General features: G+C 41.1%; 1 protein-coding gene and 1 non-coding gene across 5 annotated transcripts in view; both read left to right on the plus strand.

The window, feature by feature from the left end:
• The window catches only part of zdhhc11 (zinc finger DHHC-type containing 11), a 44940-nt gene that overhangs the window by 26250 nt on the left and 3087 nt on the right, over window positions 1-15603 (plus strand). For 3 of the 4 annotated variants that reach the window (XM_060900294.1, XM_060900295.1, XM_060900297.1), the window contains 7 exons: window positions 482-583; window positions 681-805; window positions 4418-4573; window positions 7540-7655; window positions 9771-9829; window positions 11931-11988; window positions 12069-12144. In XM_060900294.1, coding sequence (XP_060756277.1) covers window positions 482-583; window positions 681-805; window positions 4418-4573; window positions 7540-7655; window positions 9771-9829; window positions 11931-11988; window positions 12069-12144 — 692 coding nt within the window. The remainder of the gene's footprint in view (window positions 1-481; window positions 584-680; window positions 806-4417; window positions 4574-7539; window positions 7656-9770; window positions 9830-11930; window positions 11989-12068; window positions 12145-15603) is intronic. The other variant, XM_060900296.1, reaches the window with a different exon arrangement.
• LOC132868122 (U6 spliceosomal RNA) lies at window positions 298-400 on the plus strand. The gene has a single exon (XR_009650810.1). It is a non-coding gene; the product is annotated as a U6 spliceosomal RNA (small nuclear RNA).

Consider the following 15603-nt stretch of genomic DNA (forward strand, 5'->3'; position numbering starts at 1 on the left):
TCGCCACCTCATGCATCATCAAAATTTGTCACACGGACCCCTTTCCCATGTCACAACGTCACTGCCGGGGTCAGCGTATGGTCAACGTGACTGCATATATTTTATATGGGGGTGCCTTGAGAATTTGCATACTTCTGAAGGGTGCCGTGACTGAAAAAAGGTTGAGAAACGCTGCTTTAATAAACAGTAAGAGATTAGTTTTTGTTCAGCTATTTTGTGTATACACCCATTGTGATATGATGTGATGTGATTGTAAGGTATTAATTATCACCTCATAGTGGGAACATTGGATGCCTCTTGCGACGGCAGCACATACACTAAAATTGGAATGATACAGAAAAGGTTTGCATGACCTTTGTACAAGGATGACACGTAAAGTCGTGAAGTGTATGTCGCATTGCTGTTTTGATTATAACTGTTGCTACAACAAAGAGAAACCCAGCATCCTGTCTGACTCAGCGTGTCTACTGTCTCTCTGCAGGGGATCTAAAGTGAAACACTGCAGCAGCTGCAACAAGTGCATTGCAGATTTTGACCACCACTGCAAATGGCTCAACAACTGTGTAGGAAGTAGGAACTACTGGTAAATATCTGGAACAAAAAAATATCCTTTTGCAAGAGAAATCATTGTAAATCTAGTTTGCAGTGTTTCCTACAGATCCTGTGTTTTCTGTCCCCAGGCTATTTTTTGTGACTGTGCTTTCAGCTGTTTGTGGAACGTTCCTCCTCATCCTGGTCATCTTATTTGTTTTTATCGAACATTTTGTGAATCCTGCGACTCTTCGTACAGCAGCAGCTTTTCAAGGTGAAAACGTGACTCACCCTGTTAACCTGTGCCCTGATCAGTCCCTCATACCTTATACGCAATTTGGTGTTACACCTCATTTGTACACTGTAAAATCCGATAAGGTCACTGAGCTCAAAAATTTTATTGAATCTCATCTCATCTCATTATCTGTAGCCGCTTTATCCTGTTCTACAGGGTCGCAGGCAAGCTGGAGCCTATCCCAGCTGACTACGGGCGAGAGGCGGGGTACACCCTGGACAAGTCGCCAGGTCATCACAGGGCTGACACATAGACACAGACAACCATTCACACTCACATTCACACCTACGGTCAATTTAGAGTCACCAGTTAACCTAACCTGCATGTCTTTGGACTGTGGGGGAAACCGGAGCACCCGGAGGAAACCCACGCGGACACGGGGAGAACATGCAAACTCCACACAGAAAGGCCCTCGCCGGCCACGGGACTCGAACCCGGACCTTCTTGCTGTGAGGCGACAGCGCTAACCACTACACCACCGTGCCGCCCCTTTTATTGAAACCGATTACGTAAAAATTTTTGAGGTAAGTAACTTAAATTTTTTAAGGTAAGATTTCTTAAAAATTACACTATAGTTACACTTAATTGTAATTTTTAAGAAATCTTACCTTAAAAAAATTTAAGTTACTTACCTCAAAAATTTTTACGTAATCGGTTTCAATAAAATTTTTGAGCTCAGTGACCTTATCGGGTTTTACAGTGTATGTTGCGTTCCAAATAAGAATAAAGTAGATTCAGCAGAACACTCCTGACACTCCCTAGCCAATAAAATGAAAGCCAGTAGATTCAGAGTCCAGTTTAACAAACCTAAAAACTTTGGCGACATGGTTTTAAATATTAACAAATTCGTTGTCATGTTAACATGCACAGTATTGTTAAAAATGGGCTGCTCTTATTCACTGATTAATACCCAACAGTAAGGACCCTGGCTTATTAACCCTTTATGGTTGTGAGATTTGCCGGTTAAGCTTGGCAAGATCCGAATAATTTTTGGTGGACCTTACAGTTTGAACTTCAATTATTCAGTTAGAAGTCATGTCAATTATTCCACGTGCACTAAAAGGGATTCTTGGGAGGCGTCAGTACAGTGCATTCATTTATGATAACGGAAATAGGAACAGGTGACAAATTTAAAAGAAAAATACATAGAGGCTGTGCGGCACGGTGGTGTAGTGGTTAGCGCTGTCGCCTCACAGCAAGAAGGTCCGGGTTCGAGCGCCGTGGCCGACGAGGGCCTTTCTGTGCGGAGTTTGCATGTTCTCCCCGTGTCCGCGTGGGTTTCCTCCGGGTGCTCCGGTTTCCCCCACAGTCCAAAGACATGCAGGTTAGGTTAACTGGTGACTCTAAATTGACCGTGAGTGTGAATGGTTGTCTGTGTCTATGTGTCAGCCCTGTGATGACCTGGCGACTTGTCCAGGGTGTACCCCGCCTTTCGTCCGTAGTCAGCTGGGATAGGCTCCAGCTTGCCTGTGACCCTGTAGAAGGATAAAGTGGCTAGAGATAATGAGATGAGATGAGATGACATAGAGGCTGTGACTAAAGTCACAGTAGTTTACGCTAGCTGTTACAAACCGGGACGTCTGGTCACTGTACCCGATAGATCCGGAACGGTAAGCGATAGAGAATGACGCTTAGTGAGGAAAAGTTGCGCCCTGCCGCCCTGAACAAAATAAAACAAGCGTGCTCTGAGTGCACAATATCCCCTGCTACAATATATTGCAAACGAAATTGCAGTATGTGTATTACCGTCCTGTAACAAAACCTTCTGCCAAGTTGCGTGAAATTCCTCCAAAAATTGTGAGAGGAGTTGATTTCAGAAGGTGAGAACCCTTTCCTGGGATGGACGGACGGACGGACATCACCATGACTTAATCCCCCTTCTGGCCTTTCGGCCAGCAGGGCATTAAAAACTGATTGAAAAAATCATGAAAATTGACAGAGTTATAAGTGATTGAAAAAAATCCCGTTTTTCATGGATCATTCCAGACAGAGGTGGACAAAGTACCCAACTTCATTACTTAAGTCAAAGTACAGATGCCACTGGTCAAATGTTACTCCGATACAAGTGAAAGTTGTCCAGTCAATTTTTTACTAAAGTTAAAGTACTGAAGTACTTGCTTTTAAAAATACTTAAGTATTAAAAGTACATTTTCTGTCAATGCGTCGTTGTATTATTGCCACAACGCTTACAAAACCTAATGCCGTTACCAAAGACAGAAATGTGAATTCACAAAATGAACGCATGCTGTGCCATCATGGTGGTTTAACGTTAAGCTAGCTAGTCAGTGAAACTCCACCTGACATGCTAGCAAACTCTTTTCAAACTCAAAATCATATTGGGTAGCTAATGCTACTAGAAAATAAACATTTCTACATTGTTTATTTGGCAAGATTATGCTAAAACATATTTCTGAAAGGACTTCAGATAAGTTAACGTTATTCATCTTAGCATAACACTGTTTTTACATGCTAACTAACAGTGTCCAAGTTAACTAGCTATGTGTTAACGTTAGCCGTGGACAAGGTGATGGCAACTTGGCGGGCAAATCCATAGAAAGTCATTTGACTAACCAGACTGCATAGCTACATTTGCAACATTATCGCTGGCTCTAAAAGCACAGACAACTTCATTGCAAGCTTTCTCTTGGAATAAAACATTTATATACCTCAATATGCTTCCGCAGGTCGGGCGGTGAGTTTTTGTAGGCCGTGATGTGGTTCATTTTCAGCAAACATTTAAAACGAAACGTGTCTTTATTCCTTTCAGAAAACTGAAACATGGGTTCTAGGTATGGCCATGAGTGTGTGCATTCCCCAGAAGAACCGCCTCCTTCCATTCTGACATCAACTGATCGTGTTCAAATAATGCTATTGAGAAATAATTGAGCTTGATTTTATCCAGTCTATGGACATGACATGAGTCTAGTGATTACTGATAGGCTCTCAGTGTCACCTGCAAAAAAAAATCATGTTTTAGAAAAGAAAAGAAAAAACATCCACTTTCAAAGCCGCTTCATAGTAACGAGTAACGAAGACCTTGATAGAAATGTAGTGGAGTAAAAGTACGATATTTGTCTTTCAAATGTAGTGAAGTTAAAGTCATAAGTCCAAAAAAAATAATACTCAAGTAAAGTACAGATACTCAAAAAGTGTACTTAAGTACAGTACTCAAGTAAATGTACTTCGTTATTGTCCACCTCTGAGTCCAGATCAGTGATCCAGATCACCACCAAAAGTCATAGCAACGTAATTCAGCCCCAGAGGTATTCTTCATGTGAAATTTGGTGATGATTGGTTGAAAACTGAGGCAGAAATAGCGTCCTAAAAACATTAGAAGAAGAAGAAGAAAAGTAGAAAGATCCTGAATGAGAGTAACAATTTGCACCGGCGCTCCTAGCGCAAATTAAAAAGAGATTGCACCCAAAATAGCACAAAAACAAAACTCACGGCGTGTTATTAAAGGTTAATGTGCCTAACAGTGTTTGAATAATGCTCAAAATCACGTTCTATTATCAGAATTAATATTTTCTTGTGTTATTAATTATGAAATGAATGTATGATTAAGTGTTACTCTGTAATTTCTCTACACAGCTGTGAATGAGAGCACGACGTGGTTAGTGTTCCTGCCCGTAGCACCAGTACAGACCAGTTCTGCCAGTCTCCTCGTGTTGGCTGGCATCACTGTCATCATTGCATTTGCCTCATTCGTACTGCTGTGCCACTTACTGATCTTCCATATATACCTGTGTGAGTGCACATGTCCCAGGATTTCAGGCTCACCCAGTCATTTGCTTACTCTAAGTCATTAAATTAAATGAGGTAGGGATCTATTTAGTCATTTACAACCCCGATTCCAAAAAAGTTGGGACAAAGTGCATATTGTAAATAAAAACAGAATGCAATAATTTACAAATCTCAAAAACTGATATTGTATTCACAATAGAACATAGACAACATATCAAATGTCGAAAGTGAGACATTTTGAAATTTCATGCCAAATATTGGCTCATTTGAAATTTCATGACAGCAACACATCTCAAAGAAGTTGGGACAGGGGCAATAAGAGGCTGGAAAAGTTAAAGGTACAAAAAAGGAACAGCTGGAGGACCAAATTGCAACTCATTAGGTCAATTGGCAATAGGTCATTAACATGACTGGGTATAAAAAGAGCATCTTGTAGTGGCAGCGGCTCTCAGAAGTAAAGATGGGAAGAGGATCACCAATCCCCCTAATTCTGCGCCGGCAAATAGTGGAGCAATATCAGAAAGGAGTTCGACAGTGTAAAATTGCAAAGAGTTTGAACATATCATCATCTACAGTGCATAATATCATCAAAAGATTCAGAGAATCTGGAAGAATCTCTGTGCGTAAGGGTCAAGGCCGGAAAACCATACTGGGTGCCCGTGATCTTCAGGCCCTTAGACGGCACTGCATCACATACAGGCATGCTTCTGTATTGGAAATCACAAAATGGGCTCAGGAATATTTCCAGAGAACATTATCTGTGAACACAATTCACCGTGCCATCCGCCGTTGCCAGCTAAAACTCTATAGTTCAAAGAAGAAGCCGTATCTAAACGTGATCCAGAAGCGCAGACGTCTTCTCTGGGCCAAGGCTCATTTAAAATGGACTGTGGCAAAGTGGAAAACTGTTCTGTAGTCAGACGAATCAAAATTTGAAGTTCTTTATGGAAATCAGGGACGCCGTGTCATTCAGACTAAAGAGGAGAAGGACGACCCAAGTTGTTATCAGCGCTCAGTTCAGAAGCCTGCATCTCTGACGGTATGGGGTTGCATTAGTGCGTGTGGCATGGGCAGCTTACACATCTGGAAAGACACCATCAATGCTGAAAGGTATATCCAGGTTGTAGAGCAACATATGCTCCCATCCAGACGACGTCTCTTTCAGGGAAGACCTTGCATTTTCCAACATGACAATGCCAAACCACATACTGCATCAATTACAGCATCATGGCTGCGTAGAAGAAGGGTCCGGGTACTGAACTGGCCAGCCTGCAGTCCAGCTCTTTCACCCATAGAAAACATTTGGCGCATCATAAAAGGGAAGATACGACAAAAAAGACCTAAGACAGTTGAGCAACTAGAATCCTACATTAGACAAGAATGGGTTAACATTCCTATCCCTAAACTTGAGCAACTTGTCTCCTCAGTCCCCAGACGTTTACAGACTGTTGTAAAGAGAAAAGGGGATGTCTCACAGTGGTAAACATGGCCTTGTCCCAACTTTTTTGAGATGTGTTGTTGTCATGAAATTTAAAATCACCTAATTTTTCTCTTTAAATGATACATTTTCTCAGTTTAAACATTTGATATGTCATCTATGTTCTATTCTGAATAAAATATGGAATTTTGAAACTTCCACATCATTGCATTCCGTTTTTATTTACAATTTGTACTTTGTCCCAACTTTTTTGGAATCAGGGTTGTAGAATGTTATTTTTTGCCAAAGGAAATGTATATTGACTTATACTTAATATATACTGTGTCCATAATAAATTGAAAACATGTACACTGGGCTTACTAATAATAATAATAAGGAGAAGACAAAACAAAATAATTTGTTTTCATGCATGATGCTCTTTCTTTGATATACAGTATGCGTGTACCCATCAGCATTACCACATAGGCCATATTTTCCTGTAAGAAACCTTTGAGTCTGCGACCCACTTTCCATATTAGATCATTGTTTCCTGTCTTCATTACAAAATTATCTGCCTGGTGAATACTTTTCTCCTTTTACTTAATCATGCTGCTTGTTACCCCTCACTGGCCACTTTAATAGGAATAGGATTCTAAGATTCCTGTTCTTGGCTGGCAGGACCGGAACCCGATGTGTTCTTCTGCTGTTGCATGCTGAGATGCTTTTCTGCTCACCACGGTTGTAAAGAGTTGCTATGAGTTACTATATCCTTCCTGGCAGCTCGAACCAATCTGACCATTTTCCTCTGACCTCTCTTATCAACAAGGCATTTGTTTCCACCCACATTGAGAACTGTCGCTCACTCACTCAATGTTTTTTGTTTTTCACACCATTCTGTCTGTGTAAACTCTAGAGACTGTTGTGTGTGAAAACCCCAAGAGATTAGCATTTTCTGAAATACTCAAATAAACCAGTCCATCTGGCTCAAACCAACACCCATGCCACAGTGAAAGGAGGTCACACTTTGAGATCACAATTTTTCCCATTCTGATGTTTGAAGTGAACAGTAACTGAAGCTCTTAATTTGTATCTGCATGATTTGATGCGTTGTGCTGCTGTCAAGGGATCGGCTGATTAGAGAGCTGCATAAAACAGCAGGGTGTTCCTAATAAAGTGGCTGGGCAGTATATACCTGATGTGGTTGTATGTTCTTTAGCACAAGTCTAAATCTTGTTTTGTCTGTTTTGTTAATTTTTTTTTCAATGTCTTTGTTTACTGCGTTTCCTCGACTGATGCTCCAAATACTTTTGAACCGTTCAAGCAAAAAGAAATAATTCCTCAAAAATAATCAGTAACCAGAACCTGGATATTTCTTTTGCCTAGCAATGTCAGAGAAGTTAAAAGCACAAAGCTTTGACCACATCTGGATTAAATAGGATTTATTTTTCAAGATGATGTATATAGTAAAGTCTTTGGACTGTAATCTACAGAAATACAGTATTTTTTCTTAATCTTTCTCTCTCTCTCTCTCTCTCTCTCTCTCTCTCTGTAGTATATAAAGGCATGAGCACGTATGAGTACATAATGAAGCAGCGGCACCTACAGAGCTCCAGGCAGCAGGAGCAAAGAGCCACACAGCCGTCCTCCTCGAACCAAGCTGCACCTCAGGTACAGTGGTATGCAAAAGTTTGGGCACCCCTGGTCAAAATTGCTGTTACTGTGAACAGTTAAGCAAGTTGAAGATGAAATGATCTCCAAAAGGCATAAAGTTAAAGACGACTCATTCCCTTTATATTTTAAGCAAAAGCAATTTTTTATTTTCATCTTTAACATTTTCAAAATGACAAAAAAGGAAAAGGGCCCGAAGCAAAAATTTGGGCACCCTGCATGGTTAGTACCTAGTAACACCCACTTTGGCAAGTATCACAGCTTGTAAACACTTTTTGTAGCCAGCTAATGATCTTTCAGTTCTTACCTGGAGGATTTTCACACATTCGTCCTTGCAAAAGGCTTCCAGTTCGACAAGTTTCTTGGGCTGTCTTGCATGCACTGCTCTTTTGAGATCTATCCACAGATTTTCAATGATGTTTAGGTCAGGGGACTGTGAGGGCCAGGGCAAAACCTTCAGCTTGCGCCTCTTGAGGTGTTCCATTGTAGATTTTGAGGTGTGTTTTGGATCATCGTCTTATTGTAGGACCCGTCCTCTTTTTAACTTCAACTTTTTTACAGATGGTGTGATGTTTGCTTCCAGAATTTGCTGGTATTTATTCGAATCCATGCTTCCCTCGACCAGTGAAATGTGCCCTGTGCCACTGGCTGCAACACAACCCCAAAGCATGATTGATCCACACCCGTGCTTCAGAGTTGGAGAGGTGTTCTTTTCCTGGAATTTGGCACCCTTTTTTCTCCAAACATACCTTTGCACATTGTGGCCAAAAAGTTCTATTTTGATTTCATCAGTCCACAGGACTTGTTTCCAAAATGCATCAGGCTTATTTAGATGTTCATTTGCAAACTTCAGACACTGGATTTTGTGGCTCGGACGCAGGAAAGGTTTTCTTCTGATGACTCTTCCATGAAGGTCATATTTGTTCAGGTGTCGCTGCATAGTAGAACAGTGCACCACCACTCCAGGGTCTGCTAAATCTTTCTGAAGGTCTTTTACAGTCAAACAGGGGTTTTTATTTGCCTTTCTAGCAATCCAACGAGCAGTTCTTTCAGAAAGTTTTCTTCATCTTCCAGACCTCACCTTGATCTCCACTGTTTCTGTTAACTGCCATTTCTTAATAACATTACAATCTGAAGAAACAGCTACCTGAAAACACTTTGCTACGTTCTTGTAGCTTCTCCTGCTTTGTGAGCATCAATTATTTTATTATTCAGAATGCGAGGGAGTTGCTTAGAGGAGCCCATGGCTGTTGATTTTAGGGACAAGTTTGAGGTGTCAGAGAATTTATACAGCTTTGAAATCTGCATCATCTGACCTTTCCTAACCAAGAATTTGAACAAGCCACAGCTCAATAAGCTAATTAAGGTCTGGAACCTTGGTAAAAGTTACCTGAGAACTCAAATGTATTGGGGTGCCCAAACTTTCACATGGTGTTCCTTTTCTTTTTTCACTCTCCAATTGTCCAAAACAAAAATAATACACAAATCTTGCAGAAAACGCTGAAACGAAATGTCTCGTCTTTACCTTTATGCCTTTTGGTGATCAGTTCATCTTCTGCTCACTCAACTATTCACAGTAACACACATTTTCAGTAAGGGTGCCCAAACTTTTGCATGCCTCTGTAACATCATCAAGCCACATCTGAGATTTCATAACATCACGTTTCTTTATTACTCTCACCCTCGACCTTCAGGCTCTGGGAGCTCATCTAAATACGGTGTAACATTCTAACGTTTTAACCCTCTGGTTGTGTCCCATTGCTCCTGGTCAACTCAGATTATATATCAAAATACAATACATTGCATTTCAAACAATCTCAATGGAATTGGAAATCAATGATGGAGGAAAGTGAAATACATGGATCGCGCTCCAATTTACTACTTCACTACGTGTTCACTACAGAACCTGAGCCAAGTGCACTCGGTTTCATGTTGGATTCATATTGTTCCATTCTTCAAAGATAAATAAGCTAAACTAAACTAATTTACTGCATTATAACCTGATTCTGTTTTTTTTTTCCGTCTATGGATCATATTTTAGTCTGAGTTTCGTCGATGGTATCGTGGCCCTGCCCTGTACTATGATACTAATGACATTTATTTTTCTTCTCTCAGAACCTTGGACAATTTGAGATGCCTCTAGGGTGTGATGCACCAGTGTCCAGCAATTCAAGGTAACTTTCAGCGTATTCATGACCAGAAGTGGACAGTAACGAAGTGCATTTACTTGAGTACTGTACTTAAGTACACTTTTTGAATATCTGTACTTTACTTGAGCATTATTTTTTTGGGAAACTTATTACTTTAACGTCACTACATTTGAAAGACAAATATCGTACTTTTTACTCCACTACATTTCTATCAAGGTCTTCGTTACTCATTACTATGAAGTGGCTTTCAAAGTGGATGTTTTTTTCTTTTCTTTTTTAAAACATGACTGTTTTTTTTCGCAGGCGACACTGAGACAGCTGATCAGTAATCACTAGGGTCACGTCACGTCCATAGACTGTATAAAATCAAGTTCAGTGATTTCTCCGCAGCATTATTTAACATGATCAGTTGATGTCAGAATGGAAGGAGGCTGTTCTTCTGGGGAATGCACGCACTCATGGCTTTACCTAGAACCCATGTTTCAGTTTTCTGAAAGGATTAAAGATTCATTTCATTTTAAATGTTTGCTTTGTTTGCCGAAAATGAACCACATCACGGCCTACAAAAACTCGCCATCCAACCTGTGGAAGCATATCGAGGTATAAACGTTTTATTCCAAGAGAAAGCTTGCAACGAAGTTGTCTGTGCTTTTAGAGCTAGCGATAACATTGCAATAGCTATGCAGTCTGGTTAGTCACATGACTTTCTATGGATTTGCCCGCCAAGTTGCCATCGCCTTGTCCACGGCTAACGTTAACACATAGCTAGTTAACTTGGACACTGTTAGTTAGCATGTAAAAACGGAGTTACGCTAACATGAATAATGTTAACTTATCTGAAGTCCTTTCAGAAATACGTTTTAGCATAATCTTGCCAAATAAACAATGTAGAAATGTTTATTTTCTAGTAGCGTTAGCTACCCAATATGATTTCAAGTTTGAAGAGAGTTTGCTAGCATGTCAGGTGGAGTTTCACTGACTAGCTAGCTTAACGTTAAACCACCATGACGGCACAGCATGCGTTCATTTTGTGAATTCACATTTCTGTCTTTGGTAACGGCATTAGGTTTTGTAAGCGTTGTGGCAATAATACAATGATGCGTTGACAGAAAATGTACTTTTAATACTTAAGTATTTTTAAAAGCAAGTACTTCAGTACTTTAACTTAAGTAAAAAATTGACTGGACAACTTTCACTTGTATCGGAGTAACATTTGACCAGTGCCATCTGTACTTTGACTTAAGTAATGAAGTTGGGTACTTTGTCCACCTCTGTTCATGAGAAAACCTAAGGGTTTATACGGTCACCGGCCACTTTAATAGGAACACCCATCCATCCGCCTGCTGTTTTATGCAGTTATCTCATCAGGCGATCCCTTGCCATCAACACGATGCATCAAATCATGCAGATACAAATCAAGAGCTTCAGTTAATGTTCACTTCAAACATTAAAATGGGAAAAATTGTAATCTCAAAGTGTGACTTTCTTTCACTTGGTGCCAGATGGACTAGTTTGAGTATTTCAGAAAATGCTGATCTCCTGGGGTTTTCACACACAATAGTCTCTAGAGTTTACACAGAATGGTGCGAAAAACAAAAAACACTGAGTGAGTGACAGTTCTCAAAACAAACGCCTTGTTGATAAGAGAGGTCAGAGGAAAATGGTCAGATTGGTTCAAGCTGCCAGGAAGGATATAGTAACTCATAGCAACTCTTTACAACCGTGGTGAGCAGAAAAGCATCTCAGCATGCAACAGCAGAAGAACACATTGGGTTCCAGTCCTGCCAGCCAAGAACAGGAATCTTAGAATCAAGAACGAGTTCCTATTAAAGTGGCCAGGGAGTGTATGTAACTCTAAAACGTGTATTATGACTGAATCCCTTTTAAAGATTAATTAATGTGACTGGTCAGAATGTGATTAATACGACTGATGAGTGTAACTGCATCATAAAATATAAGAGCCAGTTGTGTTGCAGTATGCAGAAGAGTATATTAAATTCTGGGGCATGTTGAATTCCATATTGCTATAATTTGGTTATTAAGGGAAAAGGCATATTTTTTCCTGTTGTCTAATGATGTTTTATTTTTATAAATATTCCGTGAATATGTTTTTCCCTCTCTTTAGTATCTTCAAGTACCAAGACAGAGGACAATCAACTGTCTCACAAAACATCTGTTCTAAGGTTCATTAAGATCATTAAAATTAGCACTTTTCTATCAGCGTTACTGAATACAGATGTGGTGCTGAAACGTATTCTCACAGCAGACGAAACCTCAGTCAGCTGATGTTGAGAACTGTCCAAACTATGGCCCGAAATCAGAAATGCAAGTGGTACCAGGTAGGGCTCATTCATTCTTTTGTTCATAAAAGTTAACATCCCATGAGTAGTATGATTTATTTAGTTATGATTTACCCAAAAGGGCGGCACGGTGGTGTAGTGGTTAGCGCTGTCGCCTCACAGCAAGAAGGTCCGGGTTCGAGCCCCGTGGCCGACGAGGGCCTTTCTGTGCGGAGTTTGCATGTTCTCCCCGTGTCCGTGTGGGTTTCCTCCGGGTGCTCCGGTTTCCCCCACAGTCCAAAGACATGCAGGTTAGGTTAACTGGTGACTAAATTGACCGTAGGTGTGAATGTGAGTGTGAATGGTTGTCTGTGTCTATGTGTCAGCCCTGTGATGACCTGGCGACTTGTCCAGGGTGTACCCCGCCTTTCGCCCGTAGTCAGCTGGGATAGGCTCCAGCTTGCCTGCGACCCTGTAGAACAGGATAAAGCGGCTAGAGATAATGAGATGAGATGAGATTTACCCAAAACAAATTAGACAGAATTCAAGTTAGGCAGTGCTGAGCAGTTGTTCCTGTAAAACTTAAACACTGATCTAAATATTTACAGCCACAGCACATAGGATCCTTTGGATAATACTCTAAAAACAAACAATGCTAAATCAGATGAAAAAAAATACTCTAAAACATGATGTTCCTAAGCTGCTGTGACAATCCTGTAACAGTAAATTCACAAAGTCAGTGCTGTCAGGCTCGATCTGGTGGAAATTTTCAAATATTCACATCATACTTCATCAAGCTCAGATACTGTATATCCTACATCAGTGGCGAACCGCTACTCTTAGAGCTGGGACTTCAGCTCAGCCAAAACGTAGCCAGACACACCAGAAAAAGCAACAGGGCAAAAGATTTTGCAAGGGATTAGCAGCGGCAGGGTGCCAGGTAGCTCCGTTGTGTGTAGCTGTCTAAATTACACAAGGAAATGAATACTTAAGTATGAGTGGAAAAATACTGGGTCAAGCGTACATGGAAGAAGAGTCTGGAGACAGAAATCTTCTACATCCACACGACAACGGCAACGAGATGTTATTTAAAAATATATCGCGTCCAAATGGGCAACGATCAGTAAAATATCAGGTCCATATGGCAACGCAACGCTTGCTGAAAACGATGCAATACACATGCCACACCTCTAGGGGCGCTGTAAGACGGTCCCTTCGGAGACACCAGAACAATAGAAGAAGTAAGGACACATGCGCATAAACTATTATGCGCGAGACTTCATATTAGCCACAAAGTCAGGAAAATCTGTTCGTAAAATTACATTATAATGACCAAATACAATGAAAAGTATTTTTCCAGTCTCACCTGTGAAAGGTAATCCTATGTGATCTCGTTTGGACGGTAAACCTGTTGGTACAGTTAAACGCAGCACATGAATGAGGCATCTTTATTCTCCGCTTTGACCTATCCAATATGGCGGCGAGGATGACGTATGATTCTACGCGGAAGGCGGCGTCTTTAAGGCAGCTGGGCCATAGAAGGTTCACGCTGCACGCTGCATGCTGCACGCTACACGCTACACGTTCACGTGAAGAACCGGGCCCTGGGCCATTAAACTTCATGCTTGGATGTTCACGTGTTGCGTCTGTTCTACTTTGACCGAGTAACCAACAATATGGACTCTTCGGATGACGACGATTGCCTCATTCTGCTTTTACTGAGACAGAGGAAGAGAAAAAGGAACAGAATTTGGAGCCGAGAACACTTCCTTCTGAGAGAAACCCGTGGTGAATTTCACCGAACATTCTATAATCTGCTTGACAATCCCGATGAAGAACTATTTTTCAATTATACCATTCAATTATATTTTTTCTGAAGTTTTCCCCTGAAAGCATAGAGTTATCTCCCTAGACCCGTTCTGATTGGCTGGCGTGGCGGTGACCGCATGCATTGACTGGAATTTCCATCTTCACGCCTAGAAAAAAGTGTGCATGTTCATTTCTCGCTTCACGCGTGAAGTGTGCAGTGTGCAGCGTGCAACGTGAACGCCGTTCTATGGCCCAGAGCAAGTCATGCTACGTTTGTCCACTTTTCTTTACACGCGTGTAGCGTGTAGCGTGCAGCATGCAGCGTGCAGCGTGAACCTTCTATGGCCCAGCTGCCTAATGGTCCGGAATAAATTGAATGCTACACGTTGATGGATTAATTTGTTGTTCTATGCCCTTTTTGAGGAATGTATTGTAGGACTTAAACCAACATCTGAAGAGGTGAGATCGCTCCTTTTTTTCCCTATTTTTGCTGGCGGGATTGACTCTGCCCTAAGGGCTATTTTCTCTCTCTCTCTCTCTCTCTCTCTCTCTCTCTCTCTCTCTCTCTCACTTTGCACCATTACACAATAAATATTCACAGTGAAAATATTTTGTAAGCGCGTTTCATGAACCAAGTTGTAGGATTTGTTGACAACTTGCATCGAGTTCGTTACACTTCTACCCGGCGTGAAGCACTCACAGTCATGTGGTTGTGACGTCATCGTAAACAAATCCGTTCTACTCATCCAGACGACTTCGCAACGGCAACGTTGCCAGATCTTTCCACTCTGGAACCCGTTCTCAAAAAGACTGCGTTTTGGGCACCCAAAACGCCGGTGCCGTGTGGACGCCAGGCCTAAACGATAAGCAATTGTATCGGAGTCACCTGAATCCGTTGCCGTGTGGACAGGGCCTTAGTTTCTCGGTCGTTAGCTTGTGCTACTTGCTCTCAATAGCTCTGGCTTGACTGCTTTATTAGCATTCGCTAACGCTACTGATGAACGACTCGTGGTTAAGCTCACGTTGGCCTTCGAGAAGGCCTAGGGTGATCAATTTTAGTCCCTCCCACTATAAATAAAAATCTGATTGGTTAATTCATCTGTCGCTTCCTACATAAACATACACTGCCATGGCCTTCTGTCCCGGCAATGAAGTCCTAACCAATGAGTGAGCCAGCTCGAAACTCTTCTCAGCCTAGACACAACAAACAAAAATATTTCATTGGATAACTCGATTTAAATTTTTTTGAGGACAGTAACCCTTTCATTTCTGAAGCAAATTTGATAGAAAATAAGGCCAAATTAGAATTAGAAGAAAATAATTATTATGAAATTATGAAAGAATGAAAGAAATTAAATATAACATTTGAAATACTGATATGTTTGGGCCTCCTCTGAAGGCCTAGAAGGCCCTGACAGTTCTCCTCTGCCCTACATCATTGAGCTTGAAAGTAATACAGCCAAAGACACAACCCCAAATGGCACAGAGCCGAAAGCATAATAACAGAGAAGCTTTTGCCATTCAACCTGTCTTTGAGGCAGATAGCTCTCGATAACAATAAAAAGAGATGCAGAATCATGTGGACAGCTTGTAGACTATAAAACAGTAAAATAAATAAGTGTTGCCAGGCAAAACAAACCTCGCCCGGTAGCACTTATGATGAATATGAAAGAAGATATCGCAAAAAAAGTAGGTACCCTATGGGTACTT

This window comes from Neoarius graeffei, chromosome 19 (assembly GCF_027579695.1).
Source record: "Neoarius graeffei isolate fNeoGra1 chromosome 19, fNeoGra1.pri, whole genome shotgun sequence".
Taxonomy (NCBI): Eukaryota; Metazoa; Chordata; class Actinopteri; order Siluriformes; family Ariidae; genus Neoarius; species Neoarius graeffei.